Source organism: Nipponia nippon, unplaced genomic scaffold, assembly GCF_047370975.1.
Source record: "Nipponia nippon isolate SJK-2023a ecotype South Korea unplaced genomic scaffold, ASM4737097v1 scaffold_11, whole genome shotgun sequence".
Lineage (NCBI taxonomy): Eukaryota > Metazoa > Chordata > Aves > Pelecaniformes > Threskiornithidae > Nipponia > Nipponia nippon.
The window spans coordinates 18,492,916-18,511,891 of NW_028262302.1; the positions used below are offsets into that span (position 1 = coordinate 18,492,916).

The 18,976-nt window shown below is 42.5% G+C and overlaps 2 protein-coding genes across 11 annotated transcripts in view; one reads left to right on the forward strand and one right to left on the reverse strand.

Moving 5' to 3' along the window:
* Window positions 1–5,965, forward strand: part of SLC25A47 (solute carrier family 25 member 47) — a 26,121-nt gene extending 20,156 nt beyond the window's left edge. For 4 of the 5 annotated variants that reach the window (XM_087747710.1, XM_087747709.1, XM_087747711.1 and 1 more), the window contains 5 exons: window positions 1,852–1,895; window positions 2,181–2,252; window positions 2,522–2,704; window positions 4,021–4,297; window positions 5,147–5,965. In XM_087747710.1, coding sequence (XP_087603836.1) covers window positions 1,852–1,895; window positions 2,181–2,252; window positions 2,522–2,704; window positions 4,021–4,297; window positions 5,147–5,433 — 863 coding nt within the window. In that variant the 3' untranslated portion in view covers window positions 5,434–5,965. The remainder of the gene's footprint in view (window positions 1–1,851; window positions 1,896–2,180; window positions 2,253–2,521; window positions 2,705–4,020; window positions 4,298–5,146) is intronic. The other variant, XM_087747712.1, reaches the window with a different exon arrangement.
* Window positions 5,966–6,109: 144 nt separating this feature from the next.
* WARS1 (tryptophanyl-tRNA synthetase 1) overlaps window positions 6,110–18,976 on the reverse strand; it is a 32,398-nt gene continuing 19,531 nt past the window's right edge. For all 6 annotated transcript variants that reach the window (XM_087747700.1, XM_087747703.1, XM_087747701.1 and 3 more), the window contains 3 exons: window positions 17,817–17,990; window positions 14,620–14,760; window positions 6,110–11,542 (listed from right to left, as the gene is read on the reverse strand). In XM_087747700.1, the coding sequence (XP_087603826.1) occupies window positions 11,384–11,542; window positions 14,620–14,760; window positions 17,817–17,990 (474 nt within the window). In that variant the 3' untranslated portion in view covers window positions 6,110–11,383. The remainder of the gene's footprint in view (window positions 11,543–14,619; window positions 14,761–17,816; window positions 17,991–18,976) is intronic.

Consider the following 18,976-nt stretch of genomic DNA (forward strand, 5'->3'; position numbering starts at 1 on the left):
GTGATCTATTTGCTACTGCAACCAGGAGAAGTCCATGTTGGAGCTCTTTTGCTCTCCTTGTCTGCCATTAAGGCAGTAACTTTGTCTCATAGGATTATTGTGTTTCTAACTCCAGTGGCTATTTTAAGGTCTCAAAATGAGCCTGGCTGTTGATAGAGGATTGACACACACACCCCCCCCGCCCCCAGCATGCTGGGCATGCCGTCACTGCCGCAGGCAGGGAGTTGCAGTCAGCTGGTGTGCAGGGCGTGCTGCTGAGCACGCTGGCTTTGTGCATGCCCAGCGCTAATCCCTCGCTGCCCCTTAATCCTGCTGAGCCCCGAGCGGCGGAGGGCTGGTGGTCTCACCGCAGAGCTGCGCCGCTGGTTGTGCTGTGCCTGCACATGCCCTCTGGCCCTGGTGTCACATCAGCCTGCTAGGGCTCCAAGCAACCTTTGCTTTTTGCTCCTTGCTAGGCTTTTGCAGCAGTGTTTGGCGCACGTAGGAGATGCACTTCAGAGGCTTAGTCAAGCATGGTGCCATGGACCCTGATTCCTCATCCAGGGCTGTAGATGTGCTTTGTAAAGTGCAGCCAGGATGCATCCAGTCCCTGGCATGTGGAAGGCAGCAGCAGTACCTCTCCTGCCTTCAAGAAGCAAGACAAATTTCTGAGAACCTGTAATGCCTGAGGACCACCCCTCTTTTATTAATATCCTTGTGACCACTGACTTTATTCCTTAGTATTTCCAAGGCAAGCATGGAGAACCAAAATTGCTCCAGAGACCCTTCGTGTGAGTGGTGATGCTCTGCACCTCACCTGAGGGTGCTTGGTCAGAGTCCAAAGGTGCTGTACCACCTAAGCTGAGAGGGGGAACAGAAACAGCTTGATATTGTACAAGTCAACCTTTCAACGCTCCTGCTGAGTCCCTTTTCAGAGGGCTGCTCAGAGCTCACAGAGCTGGCAGCGTGTACAGAGCTTTCCTCGCAGCAGTGCTTTCTGTGTTTCCCCCCATCCCAGCTTGCATCATGGTGTTATTCCTCCTGATAAGTTTCCCCTGACACTTGGATTCCTCCTCTGAGCGTGCCTTGGTCATGCAGAGAAATCTGCACGTTTTGCTCTGTCATTCTTGGCTCAAATGTCATTGCTGGAGCTTGAGAGAAGTCTGGTGCCAAGAACAGCAGGGCTCTGAAGCTGCATTTTTCTGCCATTCCCCTAATGACTTGCCACGATGGGGGAAAACGGGCTGTCGCAATTGTTGTGGTTTAACCCCAGCCAGCAATTAAGCCCCACACAGCCGCTTGCTCACTCCCCGGCCCCTGGTGGGATGGGGGAGAGAATCGGAAAAGTGAGAAAACTCATGGGTTGAGATAAGAACAGTTTAATAATTGAAATAAAGTAAAGTAAAATAGTAGTAGTAGTAGTAGTAATAATAATAATAATACTACTAATAAAAAATAGTAATATACTAAGCAAGCAATGCAGGATGCAATTGCTCACCACCCACCAACCAACGCCCATCCCATCCCCGAGCAGCAGTGCCCGCTTCCCGGCCAACTCCCCCAGTTTACATACTGGGCATGACGCCATACGGTACCGCGTAGCCCTTGGGCCGGTCCGGGTCAGCTGTCCTGGCTGCGCCCCCTCCCAGCTTCTTGTGCACCGGGCAGAGCATGGGGAGCTGAAAAGTCCTTGACTGGTGTAAGCACTACTTAGCAACAACTAAAACATCAGTGTGTTATCAACATCATTCTCATCCTAAATCCAAAACACAGCACTATACCAGCTACCAGGAAGAAAATTAGCTCTCTCCCAGCCAAAACCAGGGCAGCAATGTGCACTGCTAACCGTCTCCAATACACTCTCTGTTTCAGGTGGTCTAAGCACAGCAGTGGGTTATCCGCTGGACACAGTGAAGGTATGGGTTGGAGCTTTATTTCTTGACTACAGACCGAAAATAAACAGGCCCTTTTGCTCCCCTCCCCCCGCTTTTTAGGAAATTAGTCCCATGATAATGCTTTCATCTTTGTTACATCAACATATTTCACTTTATTTGGTTGTGTTTTTTTTTTCTTAAAAAAGAAAAGTAAATTGTTTGGGGATGCTATTTTAGGGCTAATTAACTAGTTTGCTGCTATGACATTTGTTGATATTTTTTTTTTGATCTGGTGCCTGCATTTTAAAGGTGCCCCTGTATTCCTAGGTGAGAATTCAGACCGAGAGGCATTACAATGGGATTTGGCATTGCATTCGGGAAACATACAGGACAGAAAAAGTAGGTACCTCTCAGCAGAATTGCTGATACCAGTTACCTAATACCAGCCTCATTTCAGGGAAGCAGAGCTGCCTGTCAGTTTGGGGAGGACAGGCAGCAGTTACATACAACCATTTGTTGGGAGAAGGATCAGGATGAAATTTAGCTTTCTCGATGAGCTGTAAGACGGGAGTAAGTTTTGGCTCAGCGATGTATGGCCAGTGTTTTTGGGCAGGTGCTTTCTCATGCTATTCTTTCTTAAAAGTGTTTTTTTTCCTGTTTCCAACTAGGTTTGGGGATTTTACAAGGGTGTGTCTGCATCAGTTCTCACAGTATCGGTGATTTCTTCTGTTTCATTTGGCATGTACAAAAACTTCCTTTGTACCATCTGCAAGCTGCGATACGGGGCTGCAGATGCGAAGCCATCCAAGCTGGATGTTTCTCTTGCCGGAGGCGCTGCTGGTGCTGCCCGGGTAGGTAAACAGCCGAAAGAGAAAGCACAACAAGAGATCTTGTTCACAAACATAGGAAGTTGGAAAAGCAATGAATGTTTTCTGTCCGGGAGGCCACAGAGGAGCCTGCAACAAGCCCAGCGGGTTTGTTTTCGCCGGGAGTCACGCTCTGCCCGCGCTGCTCCCTCGCTGGTTGGCTCCACGACGTGGCCGACTCCTGCCAGGCAGCTCATGCCAGGTTTGGTTTAGAGCACCAAAACTCTTAAGAACACACTATTAAGAATGACATGGACCTTGGCAGCAAACACAGAAAAAGGAAGAACACCAACCTGGGCAGCAAACTTTCTAAGTGGCTCTGACGGTATGTTTATGTAAGGAAGATGTAACTCAGTGTGTAAAGCACAGGCTGGTGTTTGGGCGGTGGGAGAGGGCTGGCTGGCTGCAGGCCAGCGTGGCCGAGGGTTGCCTACATCTATTGATGTGTCAAAAAAGGACAAAAAGGCCCTTCCTCACCCACAGCTTTTGAGCAGGGGTTGGCGATTGTGGGGTCACGGGCAGCAGGAGCAGCCTGTCACCTGGAAAAAATTAGCTCATGCCAGTGATGGATGGTGACATGGTCCAGGGAGTGATTGCTTGCAGGGCTGTTCGGCATTGCTGTTGAAATGGGCAGTACACAGCACTGCCTTGTCAGGACTCAAAACTCAACGGGGCATCACTGGCCAACGATGCTGCCTGGCAAACATGCATGGGCCAGGACAGGGAGGTGAGGCTGAATGCAGGAGCAGTTTCCGATAAGCAGACGGATTTCTGCGAGCGCCTGCGGGCGCTGCAAACACGGCGGAGCTCACCCCAGCGCCTCGATGGCGTGCTGGGCAGAAATGCGTGCTCGGTCACAGGCAATCCTCTTACAGAGCAGTCCAGATGGTCAGGTTTCTAGGTGTTTCCTAGCAGGCAATGACTCTACTTAACACAGGTTAATTTTTTTAAAGTCTTTATGGCCCTGATTCCAAATACAGATACATACAAGAGACTTGATGTATGCTACCCTATAGCTGAGGACATCCCCTTTCCATGCCTATCTGGTTTAATAAGTTGTTACAGGTATTTAATATCCCCTGTTGATTTCTGCCTCACCTTCCACTCTGCACAGTGCAGATCACATGCATGTCCTGCTGCCGCTGGGGGGGATTTAGCACAGACAGAGGGGATGAGGCTGGAACTTGCTGGCTTCAGGCAATATTATTGCCTGAAAAGGCAGGAGACAAGGAATTTGCATGAGGGGGATCAAAACACTGCTTAAATGGGAAGGGTTAAAATACCATCCTCTGATGTTACAGGTTGTGTTGATGACCCCTAGTGAAGTGGCTAAAGTTCGCATGCAGACTCAGAGGAACCCACATCCTTCCATCATAGCATCTCCCCAGCCTGTTTCCAAACCAAAGTACCAAGGATCTCTGCACTGTCTGAAGGTGATCGCCAAGGAGGAAGGTTTTGGGGGTCTCTACAAGGGCTGCTCTGCATTACTCTGCAGGGATTCCTCCTCTTCTGCAATATATTTCCTTACCTATTCTGCTCTGTGCGACTGGCTCACACCAGCTGGGAAAAATAAACCAGGTAGGTATCAGAGAGCATCTGGCATTACCTGCAAAAATGGCTTATTTAGTACCGTGCTAAGAGGGAAATCAGGCTCTCAGCAAACATCACCCCGTACCTATAAAACCTCACCCAGATCCGGCCCTCGTGCGGGGTTGCTGTGTGTTTGCTTCCTGGCGTGACGGGGCCATTTGTGCCTTCCCGGCGTGGGTGCCAGCAGCCTGCGTGCGAGGGCTTTGCCGGCACAGCCTTATCCCTCCGCAGGTACTCCTCCCCCTGCGGAAGGGGTGTTCACAGCATGTTCTGGTGCCTAGTATGCGGGTATGACATCCTCTTAATGCAGAAATAGGCTATGTAACTAGAAATGAAACATGGACAAACCTCCCAGGAGCTACCATGGAGCATGGATCCGGGTCAGTCCAGAGCTTGAAAATAAAGCCCAGGTGCAGAATGTAAAGACACTTAAGTTTCCTGGTTGTGATTTGGCTCCAAAAAAACCAACTATCCACTTTGAGAAAAGATCAAATAGGTGATATTCAGCAAAGAGCATCTTCCTGAGAATTATAAAAAGAAGTAGACCCAGCTGAAGAGGGTGTGAGCGCTCTCAGGCTGCATCACATCTGGTTTGCGCAGTGTTAAAATAGATGCTGCCTCTGCATGAGCCAGCATGCTGTATGCACAAACGAGTAAGCTGTGAAATCGAGAGGTCACACAGTTTGTGTGAGATCACTGAAAACTGCCAACTGTAAGAGGTGGACAAAATAACGGCTAAAAAAAAAAAAGTTAACCAAGTTAGCTAACTAATCTGAGATGCTTGTAGCCGCATCAGTGCAAGGCTCAAGTTAACTGCTCCTCCCTTCACTCCTGCAGGTTTCCTCGTTGTGCTGCTTTCTGGTGGTTTCGCTGGAGTCCTGGCCTGGGGATTAGCTACTCCCATGGATGTCATCAAATCACGGATGCAAACAGATGAATCAGACCAGCGCAAGTACAGAGGCCTTGTCCACTGTGCTAGAGAAAGTGTGAAAAAGGAGGGTGCAAAAGTGCTTTTCAAAGGACTGGGGTTGAACTGCATTCGTGCCTTTCCTGTGAACATGGTGGTGTTTGTAACGTATGAAGCTGTACTGAGACTTACAGACCATTATACAAAGAAAAAATAGCTTGTGCCACTCTGTTCAGAGGTGTATTGGTTTTTTGTAACACAACATCCACAAACAACTGCTGAACACCATCTCCTTTCATGGACAGCATAAGAAGCAGGGACATTTCAGCACAAAGCTGGATGACTGACGGCTTTGTTTTATTTTTATAGGATTACAAACTCATCAGGGAGTCTTGGACTGACACACAACCTCCCTTTTATCTCGTTAATGTATTTAGACTGTAGTGCTGCTTAGGCCCTTGAAACATTTGCAAATATTTATGTTCTAAAAGGCTACTAGTCTGATCAGAGATTTTGTTTAAGGATGCATTTTGCTTTCTACTGGCACAGAAAATGAGCTTCACAACCAAGGCAAGAGCTGGGGGGAGTTTGTGTAAGCTTTCACACTACCCAGTGTGTGCTCTTTACATGTAACAGCTGTATTGCATTCACTGAGTAACTAACTTACACACTTGTGCTTCAGGCTGCAACTTTTCCTTCCCAGCTGTAACTTTCCCAAGGTACTCTATAATTATATCCCTTTGGTAGCAGCGGAAATATAAATCTCCTTGCTTTTTCCTGTCATTATTTAATGAGTGGCAGACACGGTCTGTTTACATAACCATGCTAATGGCCTCATTGAAAGTGAAACCAGGCACGGGCTCCCGCCAGCCACGTGATTTCTCCCTGTGCAAGCCCAACAGCATCAGTCGCCTTCTGGAGACTGACGGCACCGTGGCTCTCCGGAGCTTGGCACAGCTTTGGAGGCAATCTGTTCTCATCCTGGAAGGACACAAAACCTCCTTGCTTCTCAAAGGAAAGGCTGCCATAAAATCTGTGCGCCAGCGGGCTTAGGCAAGTTAAAGGAGAATGGCAAAGTTGTGGAGTATAATTAAGGTTTACAACTTTCAAAATGTGCATACTCTGCTCACTTGAAACTACTCTGTTAGGAGCAGCCAAATTATTTTTGTCAAAAATACATTTTGAGAGAATTTCTGACTTTCCTAACAATTATTTCTGTTCCACAAAGGTATAAAGTTTCATCAGCATGTCAGCTGAAAAAAACAACACCCACACTATTGCTTCAGAAGGAAGGTCCCTAAAACCAGAAATACTTTAATTTGCTCATCCCACCTCAAGAGCAGCATAAATGTTTTCTGTTTCCATTTTAATCCCTGGATGCAGCCCCTGTCAGATTCTGTTGAAAGTGCGTTTTTTGGAGGGAAAGAGGAAGACTATATTTTTAAAGGAGTTCTCATATTCAGGGTTGATGCCCTTCTGGTCCACATCCACTTTTACCAGGTGATAGCATGGCCTTGACTACACTGACAGTAATTTTGCAGCAGACAGGACTTGTCAGCTACTCTGGACATATAAAAACAGATCTTATACTAGAAGGACGAGTTTAGAAATGTCAGGTGCTACTAGAACAGAATAAAGGGGACCTCTTCCACTCCAGAGAGTGACCAGTAAAAAGCTCCAGAACTGTCCTCCTGAAATCTAAGCCTTCAACTGGCTTTTTAAACATGCTCACAGCCACGCTATCAAACAACTATCGTAATTATTTCTCTCAAGAGTCTATCCTGTTCTTGCAGCTCATCCAAAAGCAGGTTTAAGAGACCAGACGACCAGGCAGGCGTAGAGTATGTCAGCTTAAAGGGGAGTGAAATGAAAGACCCAGTGCTGAACCGGATTCCTTCCCAAAGTGCTTATGGGCTCAGCAACTTATCACCCCCAGTTACAGCTTGGGGCACCAGCACCAAACTTCCTTTAGTCAGAAAGTCCTTACAACAGAAGATTTAATTAAGTCCTCAAGATTTGGAATTCCTCTTAAGAGGCCACCACCCTCACCTCTTTCTACGAGGGACGCATTTGACTTAGTGCTGTCCCAACTGGGTGATGATTTATCCCAGCTCTGCCTGGATGTTTTCTAGCATCAAACTCCTTTATGCTGTATTATTCTCAGCTGACTTTGTTCTCGGGCATTACATCCTCTGAAGAGAGACAGTAAAAAAATGCCTGCAAATCAGACTAAACAACCATTTATTGTTAGGCAGTGTTGATACCATCCATGGTCAGCTCAAGGTTTGAAAATAAAATAGCTCAGCTTTCCTAATAGGCTCATGCATTCAGATGACTAAAAATGTCTCCTCCTGTGGGTGTAACTGAAATACAGCTGGTTTCAAGAAACAGGAATTACAGATGAACTGTAAAAATGAGTGGGAACAACTGTGGAAGTCAGTGCGAGGGGCTGAGAACTGCAAGCCTCAGGCTACTCAGCACCATCTAAAAGCAGGTTCTCAAGTGGCCTGAACAAATGCTACACGAGAGGTAAGCTGTATCTTCAGGCAGCTTATTTCAGGAAGGTAACTTCTTTGCAATCCATCCTGTTCACAACGAGCCTTTACTGGAAAAAAATACATACACAGCATATGGGTGACAACCTGCCTTAAAGCAAGAACTCAGAGCTAACTCACACTGATACATAGTACCAACAGGTACAGGACTTGACTGTATAAGTACTGTAAACACAGGCAAATAAATATGAACCAATTTTTGTTTAATGACATGACACATTGTACATATTATGTACTTCCCTGCATACACACCAAGCTGGCTGTTTGGCTTCTGGATTTCAGAACTTGACTGCTTTATTTTCTGATTTCTTTTTATCTTAACCTTCAGCTACTCTAATAATCACAGAACTATTTATTCTGATAACCTAGCTAGCTGAAGGCCAGCTAGCGGAATGAAGACACCACATTTGCTGTGCTGATATTGGGTTTACGTTGCTATAGGGACTGCAGCTTGTTGTATAGATGATTCCTCTCGGTAACAAAGTTGGTGGCCTTGAAAAAAAAGAAAATTTTCTTTAGAAGGCACATTCTGCTTCATGATTTCATGTTGCTGATAATTCCTGTTTTCCCTGACAGTGTCTATGACTACCCAAGTAGGTTTCGGCACGCTGTTTCAGCATGCCTCTTGGTGACCGTGGAAGAGCCACGTGAAGCTATTCAGGATCTGTGCTCTTCAGACAACAGCAATTGTGGCGTATCATGTTTCCGCTTAAGTACCAGTCTTTACGCCAAACCTACTGAAGGGTCATTGCAAACGGGTGACACCGACCTTCCCCTATTCCTGAGCTGGCTGCTGTACACAGGGAAATGCAACATCCCATCTTGCTTGGGATGGACTAATCTTTGGAAAACTGACCCTTATTAGCTTGCTCTGGGAGCAATCTGATGTCTACCTGGGAGGACTGGACAGAGCAGGTTATAAGGCACCCTAGGTCACTACTTGAAAGGCACTGGACATCAAAACAAGGACCAGCTCCATCAGATGACTAAATCAACACCTAAAAGGGTAGGAAGAGAGGTCAAAAATAGAGTAAGTGTAAATTAAGACTTTTAAAAATAATAAAAAAAAAAAGAGTAAAATCAAAGAAGTTTGATACAGACTTTTATCTACATTTTTATTACAGTGAGATGAACAAAATATGAACAAATGAGGAAAATGTAATGAACATTGCCTGATAACATTCTTACACATTTCACACATGCTTTTGAAGATTGCCTTGTCTTGACTTCTAAATATCTCTGGGACATCAGTTGTAATTACAACAGACTTAGGAATTTTCCAAGACTCCTCTGAGAAACTGTATCATTTCAGAAGCATGTTTGTAAGAATCCAACAGAGTACTTGAGTAAGGTGCTTGCTCAGTAAACAAATAGTAAATAATTTTGCTATCGCTTTCTTTTCTAGAACTTTCAAAACAGATTTTAATTGCTGTGTTATAAAATTAATCCATATGCTTAGTTAGAATAGAACACACTACTGTTTCTCCTACAGCATATTTCCCTTTCCTGAATAAATGAAATAAATTTTGGAGGACAGATCTGCATATAATATTTTAAAGAAGAAATTTGCATTATGAGTTCGTAAAAGCCCTTTAAAAGTCCATTTAAGTCTTATATTTTATGTATAGCTTAAAGATGACAAAGAGTGGACTGCAAGAACAGGAAGATCATCATTAAAGTCTACAGTAACCAAGAATCAGTTTATTTACTACTGGATCTAAAAAGCTATTTTTCTTTTCTAGGAATTGCTCCACCACTTTAAAAAAAAAAAAAAAAAAAAAGCTTTTCTACTGATTGTTAAACACTTGTTAGCGCTGAGATACTACGTCTGTGCGTTATGGAGAGACAGTAGCTGGTAAACGTTTAGTTTAATACATTAAAGTCAATGACATTAGATTAGCAATGCCAGCTCATGTAAACCATAAAGAAAAAGACAAAAGCTAAGCATTGCTGGTTTCAGCACAAGTTTGAAACACATTCAATAGGACTAAACTTGCCTTGCATTTCAGTCTTTCCTTGATTCCTTTCCTTGCACAAACATAAACTAATAGGGGCACTTCATACACAACTTGGCACACAGGCATTTCCACCCCAGAAACGCAAGGTCATTGCTGGGGAGGACGTGCCCGCTGTGTTACAGAACCGCTGCTGGTGGGAAGGCAGCGGCACCAGCTCCCGGCAGCACAAATAGCCCAGCACGTTCTCATGTACTAACGGGCTGATCCAAGGCCTACTGAAGTCAGTGAGAAGTCTCACTCTTGAAAATTCTCCCTCAACCCAAATGTAATCAACTGGCTTCAAAGGTTTACAGTCAAATTAAAGGTGTGCTGTTTGGGTTTTTAATTTTCCTTTTTTTTTTTTTCTTTTTTTTTTAAAGAATGCTGCAGTCGATATATGTCCACTAGGCCCCACAGTACAGAACCTATTAAAGTTTAAATCTTTCACACCTCGTTCAAGTGCCTTCCTTATACCACACATCAATACCACCTGTGTTATCAAAGGTATTTTTATTTGATGTAGATAAGACTACGTCTGGGCTAGAAACTTTCTATTCTATATAAATACAAGACAGAACTAACACTTTGTGTTCAGCACTGTACATATTAAAACAAATCAGCTAATAATTTGAATTTTTCTTCCATAAATCATAGCAAAGACATAGAGGTTCTTTTTAAGAAAGGAGATAATTAAATATTACATGAGGTATTTTAACAAAGTATATTTTCTCACTGGAATACATCTTAAAATAAGTACCTCTAGTTTAAATGACTTGGTGCAGTAAAACAGAACAGACAGTACTAGAAGTATCCCTGTGTCCAGCAGCGACTTTATTTTCACAGCATGATTTAATACTTGGTATCTTTTTATAACTAGAAACTAAAATTTGCATGTCTATACTATCTTCTACCTGAGAATATGAAGGAACTGTATAACCTTGTGATAACCTCCTTTCTCCAGAGGCAGTCAGACCAGTTAAATAGCTGCAGAAACAAAAGTACAGTGAGATTTCTGCGACTTGCCCCAGGTCAAAGAGGAAGACGACAGCAAAACCAGCCTGATATTCTTTCTCCTGTGTTCAGCTCACAGATCTCCATTCTTTCTGTATTGATGCCAGGCCTAAGTCACTGTGCAATCCACTTTGTAACATTCACTATCTTTTTGTGTGCAGCATGTTCCCAGAAGCCCAAAAGGACATGCAGTTTAGTAAACCAAGGTACACAGGACAAAAGAAAATGGAGCTATTAATTATTAGTTTGAGATATGACCCCTTACCAACATATCTAAAACAATTTACAAGTTAGGCTTTATCATCAAAATGGAAGTTTTATTTATATTTTCAACATGAAATACAATAAAATACAGTGTTGTGCTGACAGACATGCTTTTCTGCAAGACTGGGCAATTCTGTCTTGTATATTCTGATTTTAAATAGATACGAGTCCTATTTTAAACTTTTCCTGTACCCAATGTTCCTTGTAATTAACTCATTAAAAGCAGTATTTATAAAGCACTGATTGCAGGCTGTACATAACTAGGGAGTGATGACATACAACAGAAGACAACAATTACTCAGTTTTGGTTTATCAAGTGGTAAGTTACATACGCATTTCTTCAAAATTCAAAAGCTAGCTTCCGTGGAGTCATGAATTGCTTCACCATTTCGTCTGTGACCTGCTTCCGTCTCTCTTGATGAGCTGCTATCAAGGGCTGCAATGTTTCAATAAGAACCTTCTTCAGCTCCCCCGTGAGCAATTCCCCACTTGTGTATGCCTGTCAAGAAAGTGTTGATTGCTAAATATGGTGCTATATGGAAAAAAGTCTCAGTGACAAGTATTTCTTTAAAAGCCTGGCCCTAGCAAATATAGATTTGCATGTCTTAAAAATAAGCACACGCCTTAGAAGATCATGTGGTATCACTCTAAAAGTGTAACTTGCAAAACTGCTTGTTGCCTTTTAAAATATTAAGACAGCCGGGCAATTTCATATGTGACAATTTATATGGACTGAATAAGCTACATTCACAAGAATTTAACTGGGAAATCCTGTAATTATTTCAGGAAACTGCATATTTTTCTCCCCAGAATCTCAGTTCAAATAAACAGTCACCCTAAGCTGTTTTTTGCAGTAAGAGGTACAAATTCTTGTCTTTTTCCCTCATTGCATTTGGGTAAGTGATTATATGTGATTAAAGTATCTTTTTTATAGCAAAGACACTCAGAATCTATGTTCACACTACTAGTCATATTCACAGTTGGTACTTCATTCAGCTGCTCTAATACTGAAAATGCTTTAGCTAGAAGCACAGGATGAGTGGTTCAGCCCTGATTAGAAACCGTGGCTGAGGCAGTTCAACTATGATTTGAAATGGTAATAAACATCATACTCTTACCTCCCCTTGTCATCAAGCCATTTGTAATACCAATTCAAGGTGTAACTGTTGCTGATGCTCACTCAGCAACAGTAAAATATGTTAACAAGAGTGAACTGAATTGTAATTTCAGTGGTGGTTTTTGGGGGGTGGAGGTTTTTTGTTTGTTAGTTTGCTACAAAAACACCAACATTGCTTTCTCCGAGTAGCCACTTCTGAAAGCTTCCTCCTCTGGTACCATAACTGAAACAGCTCCACTAATGCTGTGGAGCACTATAAGCAGTGACTTCATGTTTTCTAATCTGGTTCTGAGGCAGCACTGCAGCAAGCTGCTAGCTGTGGCCTAGGCTTTGTGCTCCGTAGCAGAGTTAGGCCGATACTGTTGCAGTGGTTGGAGACTGACGGAAAACAGCTCAGTAAGTCAAACAAGCTCCAGATTTGGGGATGACTGGTGACAGCCAACATGGCTTCGCTAAGGGAAAACTGTGCCTGACAAATTTGGTGGCCTGCTACTACGGGGTTACAGCGTTGGTGGATAAGGGAAGAGTAACTGACGTCATCTACCTGGACTTGCACAAAGCATTTGACACTGTCCCGCACGACATCCTTGTCTCTGAATTGGAGAGACATGGATTTGACAGATGGACCACCCATTGGATAAGAAATTGGCTGTACGGTTGCACTCAAAGAGTTGTGATCAATGGCTTGATGTCCAAGCAGAGACCAGTGATGAGTGGCATTCCTCAAGGGTTGGTACTGGGACTGGCGGTGTTTAACATCTTCGTTGACAATATGGACAGCAGGATTGAGTGCACCCTCAGCAAGTTTGCCAGCGACACCAAGCTGTGTGGTGCGGTCAACATGCTGGAGGGAACAGATGCCATCCAGGGCGACCTTGACAGGCTTGAGAGCTGGGCCCGTGTGAATCAAGTGCAAGGTCCTGCACATGGCTTGGGGCAATCCCAAGCACAAATACAGGCTAGGCAGAGAACGGATTGAGCAGCCCTGAGGAGGACTTGGGGGTGTTGGCTGACGAGAAGCTCAACATGACCTGTCAACGTGTGCTTACAGCCCAGAAAGCCAACCATATCCTGGGCTGCATCAAAAGAAGTGTGACCAGCAGGTTGAGGGAGGTGATTCTCCCCTTCTACTCTGCTCTCATGAGACCCCCACCTGGAGTACTGTGTTCAGGTCTGGGGCCCCCAACATAAGAAGGACATGGACCTGTTGCAGGGAGTCCAGAGGAGGGCCACAAAGATGATCAGAGGGATGGAGCACCTCTCCTATGAAGACAGGCTGAGAGAGCTGGGGTTGTTCAGCCTGGAGAAAAGAAGGCTCTGGGGAGACCTTATAGCCCAGTACCTGAAGGAGGCCTAAAAGAAAGCTGGAGAGGGACTTTTGACGAGGACATGTAGTGATAGGACAAGGGGTAATGGCTTTAAACTGAAAGAGGGTAGATGTAGATTAGATATAAGGAAGAAATTCTTCACTATGAGGGTGGTGAGGCACTGGAACAGGTTGCCAAGAGAAGCTGTGGATGCCCCATCCCTGGAAGTGTTCAAGGCCAGGTTGGATGGGGCTTTGAGCAACATGGTCTACTGGAAGGTGTCCCTGCCCATGGCAAGGGGAGTGGAACTAGATGATCTTTAAGGTCCCTTCCAGCCCAAACCATTCTATGATTCTATTTCCATAAGGAATTTACAAGTCTGCATGGGGATTAGTAGCTATCCAACCCTGCTCTTGTGTGGGAAAGAGTAGAGGGTTGGAGAAGAATCTGCAGCTCTTTACTTTCTTGCAGCTGTTCCCAGCAGGAGAAAGCTGATAAACCAATGTGACATGGGTACTATCAACTGTGGAGACTGCCTTCCAGAGAATGCATACTGCCTAGTATTGATGATGATCATATAGCTGAAGGAAGTGAAATGTCTTGCTACCACCTCTGGGGACAGAAGTCTGCCAGACAGGTTTAAGGAAAACGCAACTTAAATGAAGGAGTTTTTGCTTGGGATCAGTGAATCAATTCCTCATTATATTTCAATTCCTGTTATATTTCTTGTGATAAGGAAAAACAAAAAAAACCAGCAAGATTTAGACATGAGCTTTTGTAGTTTTGCAGAGTATTTAGGTACCTTGCACATAAGGAACAGGCACAGTGTATTATACAATTAAAACAACTCTAATTCTAAGGTGGCCTCATCTGAAAGGTGGGGGACATATTGTCCTACACAGTGTTGGAGATCCTTACGAAAACACTAGGGATTTTTTTTTTTTTTAAAAGAAGAGCTAGATTGGCTTGTGAGAAAGAAGAGCATTGCAAACAAACAAATACAGAGGTCTTAATATTGAAAATTGCAAGGGATGGAGAGCGCAGGAATAACAACACAACTACCTTCCTGGAGAAGGTTCATAGGAAGACTTAGTTACAGCTTTGTCCTCACAATAAGGAATGGATAATATTATCTTCAACTTGGCTACTTACCTGCTTCAGTTGTTCAAGCCTGTCATCATCTTCTAGGAAGAAAGTCAGGTACATAAAAGACACGTCAACATCACAGTTACCTCCATACTTCCTGTGCTCTTCAATGGTATCTCTGCCTCCCGAGAAGGCATGCTTGTTAATCTAAAACAACATAATGGTGTTATGGTATAATTTCTACTAAATTCTGGATTACTATATTGTAAACAGAGGTCTGTCACGATCCTCCAAATTCTATATTAAGGACTAGCTGAAGGGTGAGTGGGGCAAGTTAACACAGAGCCTCAGGACTGAAGCAGGGAGGCAAAAGGAGGTTCTTGGAATCCAGCAGGGAAAAATGGCTATACACATCCTCCTCAGACTGCATAACCAGAACAAAAATGAAGAAAAAATTAAATATAATCACCCAAGATTTTAAGTCCCAAGTTTTTTTAATCACCCAAGTTTTAAGTCCCTTTTGCTGAAGCTGTTGTCTGTTGGATAGAATTTGTGCTTACAGGAAATGTACTTCATGTAAGAAAAAATAAGATATTCACTTCATCAAGAAATTAATTTTGAAGGAGATGAAGAAGGCATGGAGAATTTTGAAGAAATCCTAGAGAGAACCTAGTCTCTTCCTCTTTTCAGGGAAAAGGAAAACAAGAGAAAGCAAAGTTAAAGATTACAAAACTCTGGCTAGAATGGCTAAAATTAGACAAGTGCCTAATTGTTCAATCTAAAAACGGAATACTTGCTGACTGCCCCCCACTCTTTTTAAGCATAGCTTCCTATGGGCAGATGAACTGCACTGGTGAACAGATCTACCTGCTAATCCTATTCCCAGTAAATTCAGAAGCCACTGGCCTATTTTGAAAATTTATACATGTGTAGAATTCTCAGAGGATGCTAATCTTCCTACAAATTTAAAGAAAATAAATTGCCAGGAAGAGGGAAAACATAAGCTGAGCTTTCATTTGGCTCTTGTATCTTTTCAGATATCATCATCAACCAGCCAAGAGACACACATGCATATGAAGTAGATTTTTTTTTAGTTCTGGTACCCAGGAACTGTTATATATTTACAATTTCTGAACATTCTTACTATCTGTATGACTGTCTAGTGCTTTTTTGAATCTTTCTAACCACCATGTTACAGATGATGTCTTGTGGCAACAAATTACATACAAAAATGATGCACTGATGAATATCTTAAGAAAATAAACTGCCATCTCTCACATTACATCTATTCTTATATTGTAGGACAGCCTGAATAGCTGTCTTAGTATCTGTAAAACTAAGTTTTTACATATTGTTTTGCACTTCCCCTCACCTCTCTCCTTAGTGGATTTTGAAAGTCTTTGTATGAGATTTTTTCTATGTCCCTCATCTCTACAGTTTGTCTTCTTGCTAAGGTGAGGGGGATTAAATACAATATGCCAGGTGAAGTCACATTATTGTTTTACACAAAATGTTTCCTATATTAATCTCAAGTTCATTTTTTATATATTCTGTCAGCTACTTGTTGACTGAGGGTTTCAGTGATGCACTGATTTCCCTGACTCAGTACAGACTTAGAATTTAAATAACAGTTTCTAGAAAAACAAACAAATAATTGAGCTGTAATTTGGTGCTGATAGGTGAAATAAGAATAGTTTATTATAATGTTGCCATTAATCTCCTTGGATTTCCCAGAAGCTTCTCAGCCTTTCCCAATATCTAGTAAGTTTTCATCTTCTATTACCTGTAAGTTTTGAACCTCATTACTTAGCAATGTACTAGTGACCTGAAAAATGCTGTCAGCAGTAATTTTTTTTCTGCAGCAGTGGCACTCTCTTTTTAAACTTCATCCATCACCAGAAGTCACCTTTCCTACTCTATTTTTTTATTTATTGGCCATAACAATATTTTGTCATTCACTCAAGCTCTATTTCCATAAAGACTTGTTTCTGATGGGCTTCAGAAGCTGAAAAAAATCTCAGTTTGCCCTCCGTTACTCAATACTTCACATTATGTTCACAATTCTCTCTTTATAGCCTTTATATTCCAAGTAGCTAGAATTATTTTGTTATTTTTCCAACTAGTTTAAAGACAGCAGAAATAGGACTTATTAACTGGACATAAGGCCTCTTAGATCTCTTCGCAGATCACTAGCTACTTGCCAGGAAAAAAATGGAGGAATGTTACCAACATTGTCCCTAACCATGTAACCTCTACTCTGAAATTATAGGCTTTTTTAAAAAGCAACAGTGTAACTGTGCAAATAAACTGGAATTATTATAAACCAACACATGAAGAATTCCAGTTCTTCAAAACAGTACTGTTTAATTACAGTTTCTACATAAGCTAATGAATAGTTATGAGATTGCTACAGAAGAATCTGACCTATATTTGGTCTTGTCAACCGTAAGAGAATTAATCCAAGCCCACCCAGCAGAAACAACATATACATCTTTTTTCTTGTTTTGACAGATAGTTATTTCATGTCTGGTTATCATGCCTATAAATCCTTTTCCAAAGACTGATTTTTATTTATTTTTTTAAATACCAAAACATAGGTGAACTTTTGCCAAACTATATAATCTGACACTGGATAAGAGGGATTTTCCTTTGAGCTAGAAGGAGCACTAGAAATAAACTCAGATAGGAGAAAGTACCTTCTAAAACTTAGCTGAAATTCAACATAATATTTATTTGTGAACTGGGGGGAGGAGTGCATGGCAGCAGCAGATCCCCAAGCAGCAGGAAAAGTCTGACCTGGTTGTAACAGATACTGTGCAACGCTTGGTGCTTCCAGCATGGAGAGGCAGTCAAGAGAAAGAGCTGTTTATTTGATTTACACCATGGACTGTCAGATTTCAAAACTATGGCACCATAATATTTATTTTTAGAGCATGAGCCTCCACAGCTCTTATTCTTACACCACTGCTCTGCAGATATCAGATAAACAAACATGATGTTTTGTACATTATTCTAGCTAATATTTGAACTGTTAGACAACAAGTTGTTGACTTGTTAGTTGGCAAGGCAAAAGATTATACCTGATAGTCTAGCTAAATTTGCATAACTCAGTCAATTCCTGAAGATGCTGTGCCATGAAATGTATGGGAAAAAGGATTCAGATATGTTCAAAGAAAACGTTAAAAAATTGCCATTGTAACCGTGAGGACCACCACTCCTCTTTGTTATAAAGCTTTGCGCTCTCAGGTTTTGCAGATCCTTACCTTTGTCTTGATTTGTTTGGGTGTATCAGTGAGGAAGATGGAGGAGTTTGGATCACTAGCACTCATTTTTGTCTGTGCTCCTTGCAGGGCTGGGAAGAAGACTGAGTGCAGTAAGGCTGGTTTAGGATGCCCAATTCTAGGTGCTACATCCCGGGTCATTCTAAAATAAGGATCCTAGAACAACCATCAACAAAAGCACAGAATAAAGCTGAAAAATGTGATTTAAAAGCTGATCAGTGCTGACTCGTTCATGCCTTAACGGATGGTCTCAAAAAACCAACCAACCAACCACAAAACGTTCCAGAACCTACTTCCAATCCAGTTCATCCAGAGGAACAAACACATAAAATCCCTTTTTTTCATTTCCATAGTTTCACTGTATACTCTGATTCCCTCAATTAAACAGGCATATGTACAAAGATTTACATGAATTCAAACAGTTGTGAAAACTATGCTTAGTACACCTGGAGATGGATGCAGACTAAGATGCAAGCTTCCTCCCAAAGTGCTTAACAATCAGCACAGAATCTGAACTAAATCAGTGATCAAGCTGGCAGTGCTGTGCTGATGATCTGACTTAAACCAACTGCAATAATACTACTACATAATATTGTGGCTGATGAATGTAATTACATCATCTTCCAGAGACTGTGCCTGTGACTAAAATAGTTAAAGATTCAGACAGTGGAGAATTTGATTCCTAGAAACAATACTTATTTAAAGTAATGATGCTACCACTGTCATTTGGAGCTGATGTTCTTCCAACCTCTCTACATAGATATGAATTAAGGTTCTGCAGCCTTTCGGGCAAACTATTTCAATGCTTCTTTATTCTTACGCTAGAAGGTTTTTCCCTATGGTTCAATGTAAATCTCTTGTGCTGCAAGTTAAGCTCATTATGTCTTGTCCTAGTTACCACGGAGATGGCCAAAAGTTTCTTCCTACCCCCATGTCAGTACATTTTTGCATAGATTTTACTGCCTTTGCTTTCATAGATGTCAGCTCACTGTAAAGTGGGTTGAGATCAAGACAGATCCAAGACTGTCAAGAATAAGTAACGCATGAATACATGACTGTTGGGTTAAGCCTTCATCTTTGTCAGGACACAGCACATCATCCTTTTATCTCTTCCAGCTTCTGCCCCAGAAAGGTGCTTGCAG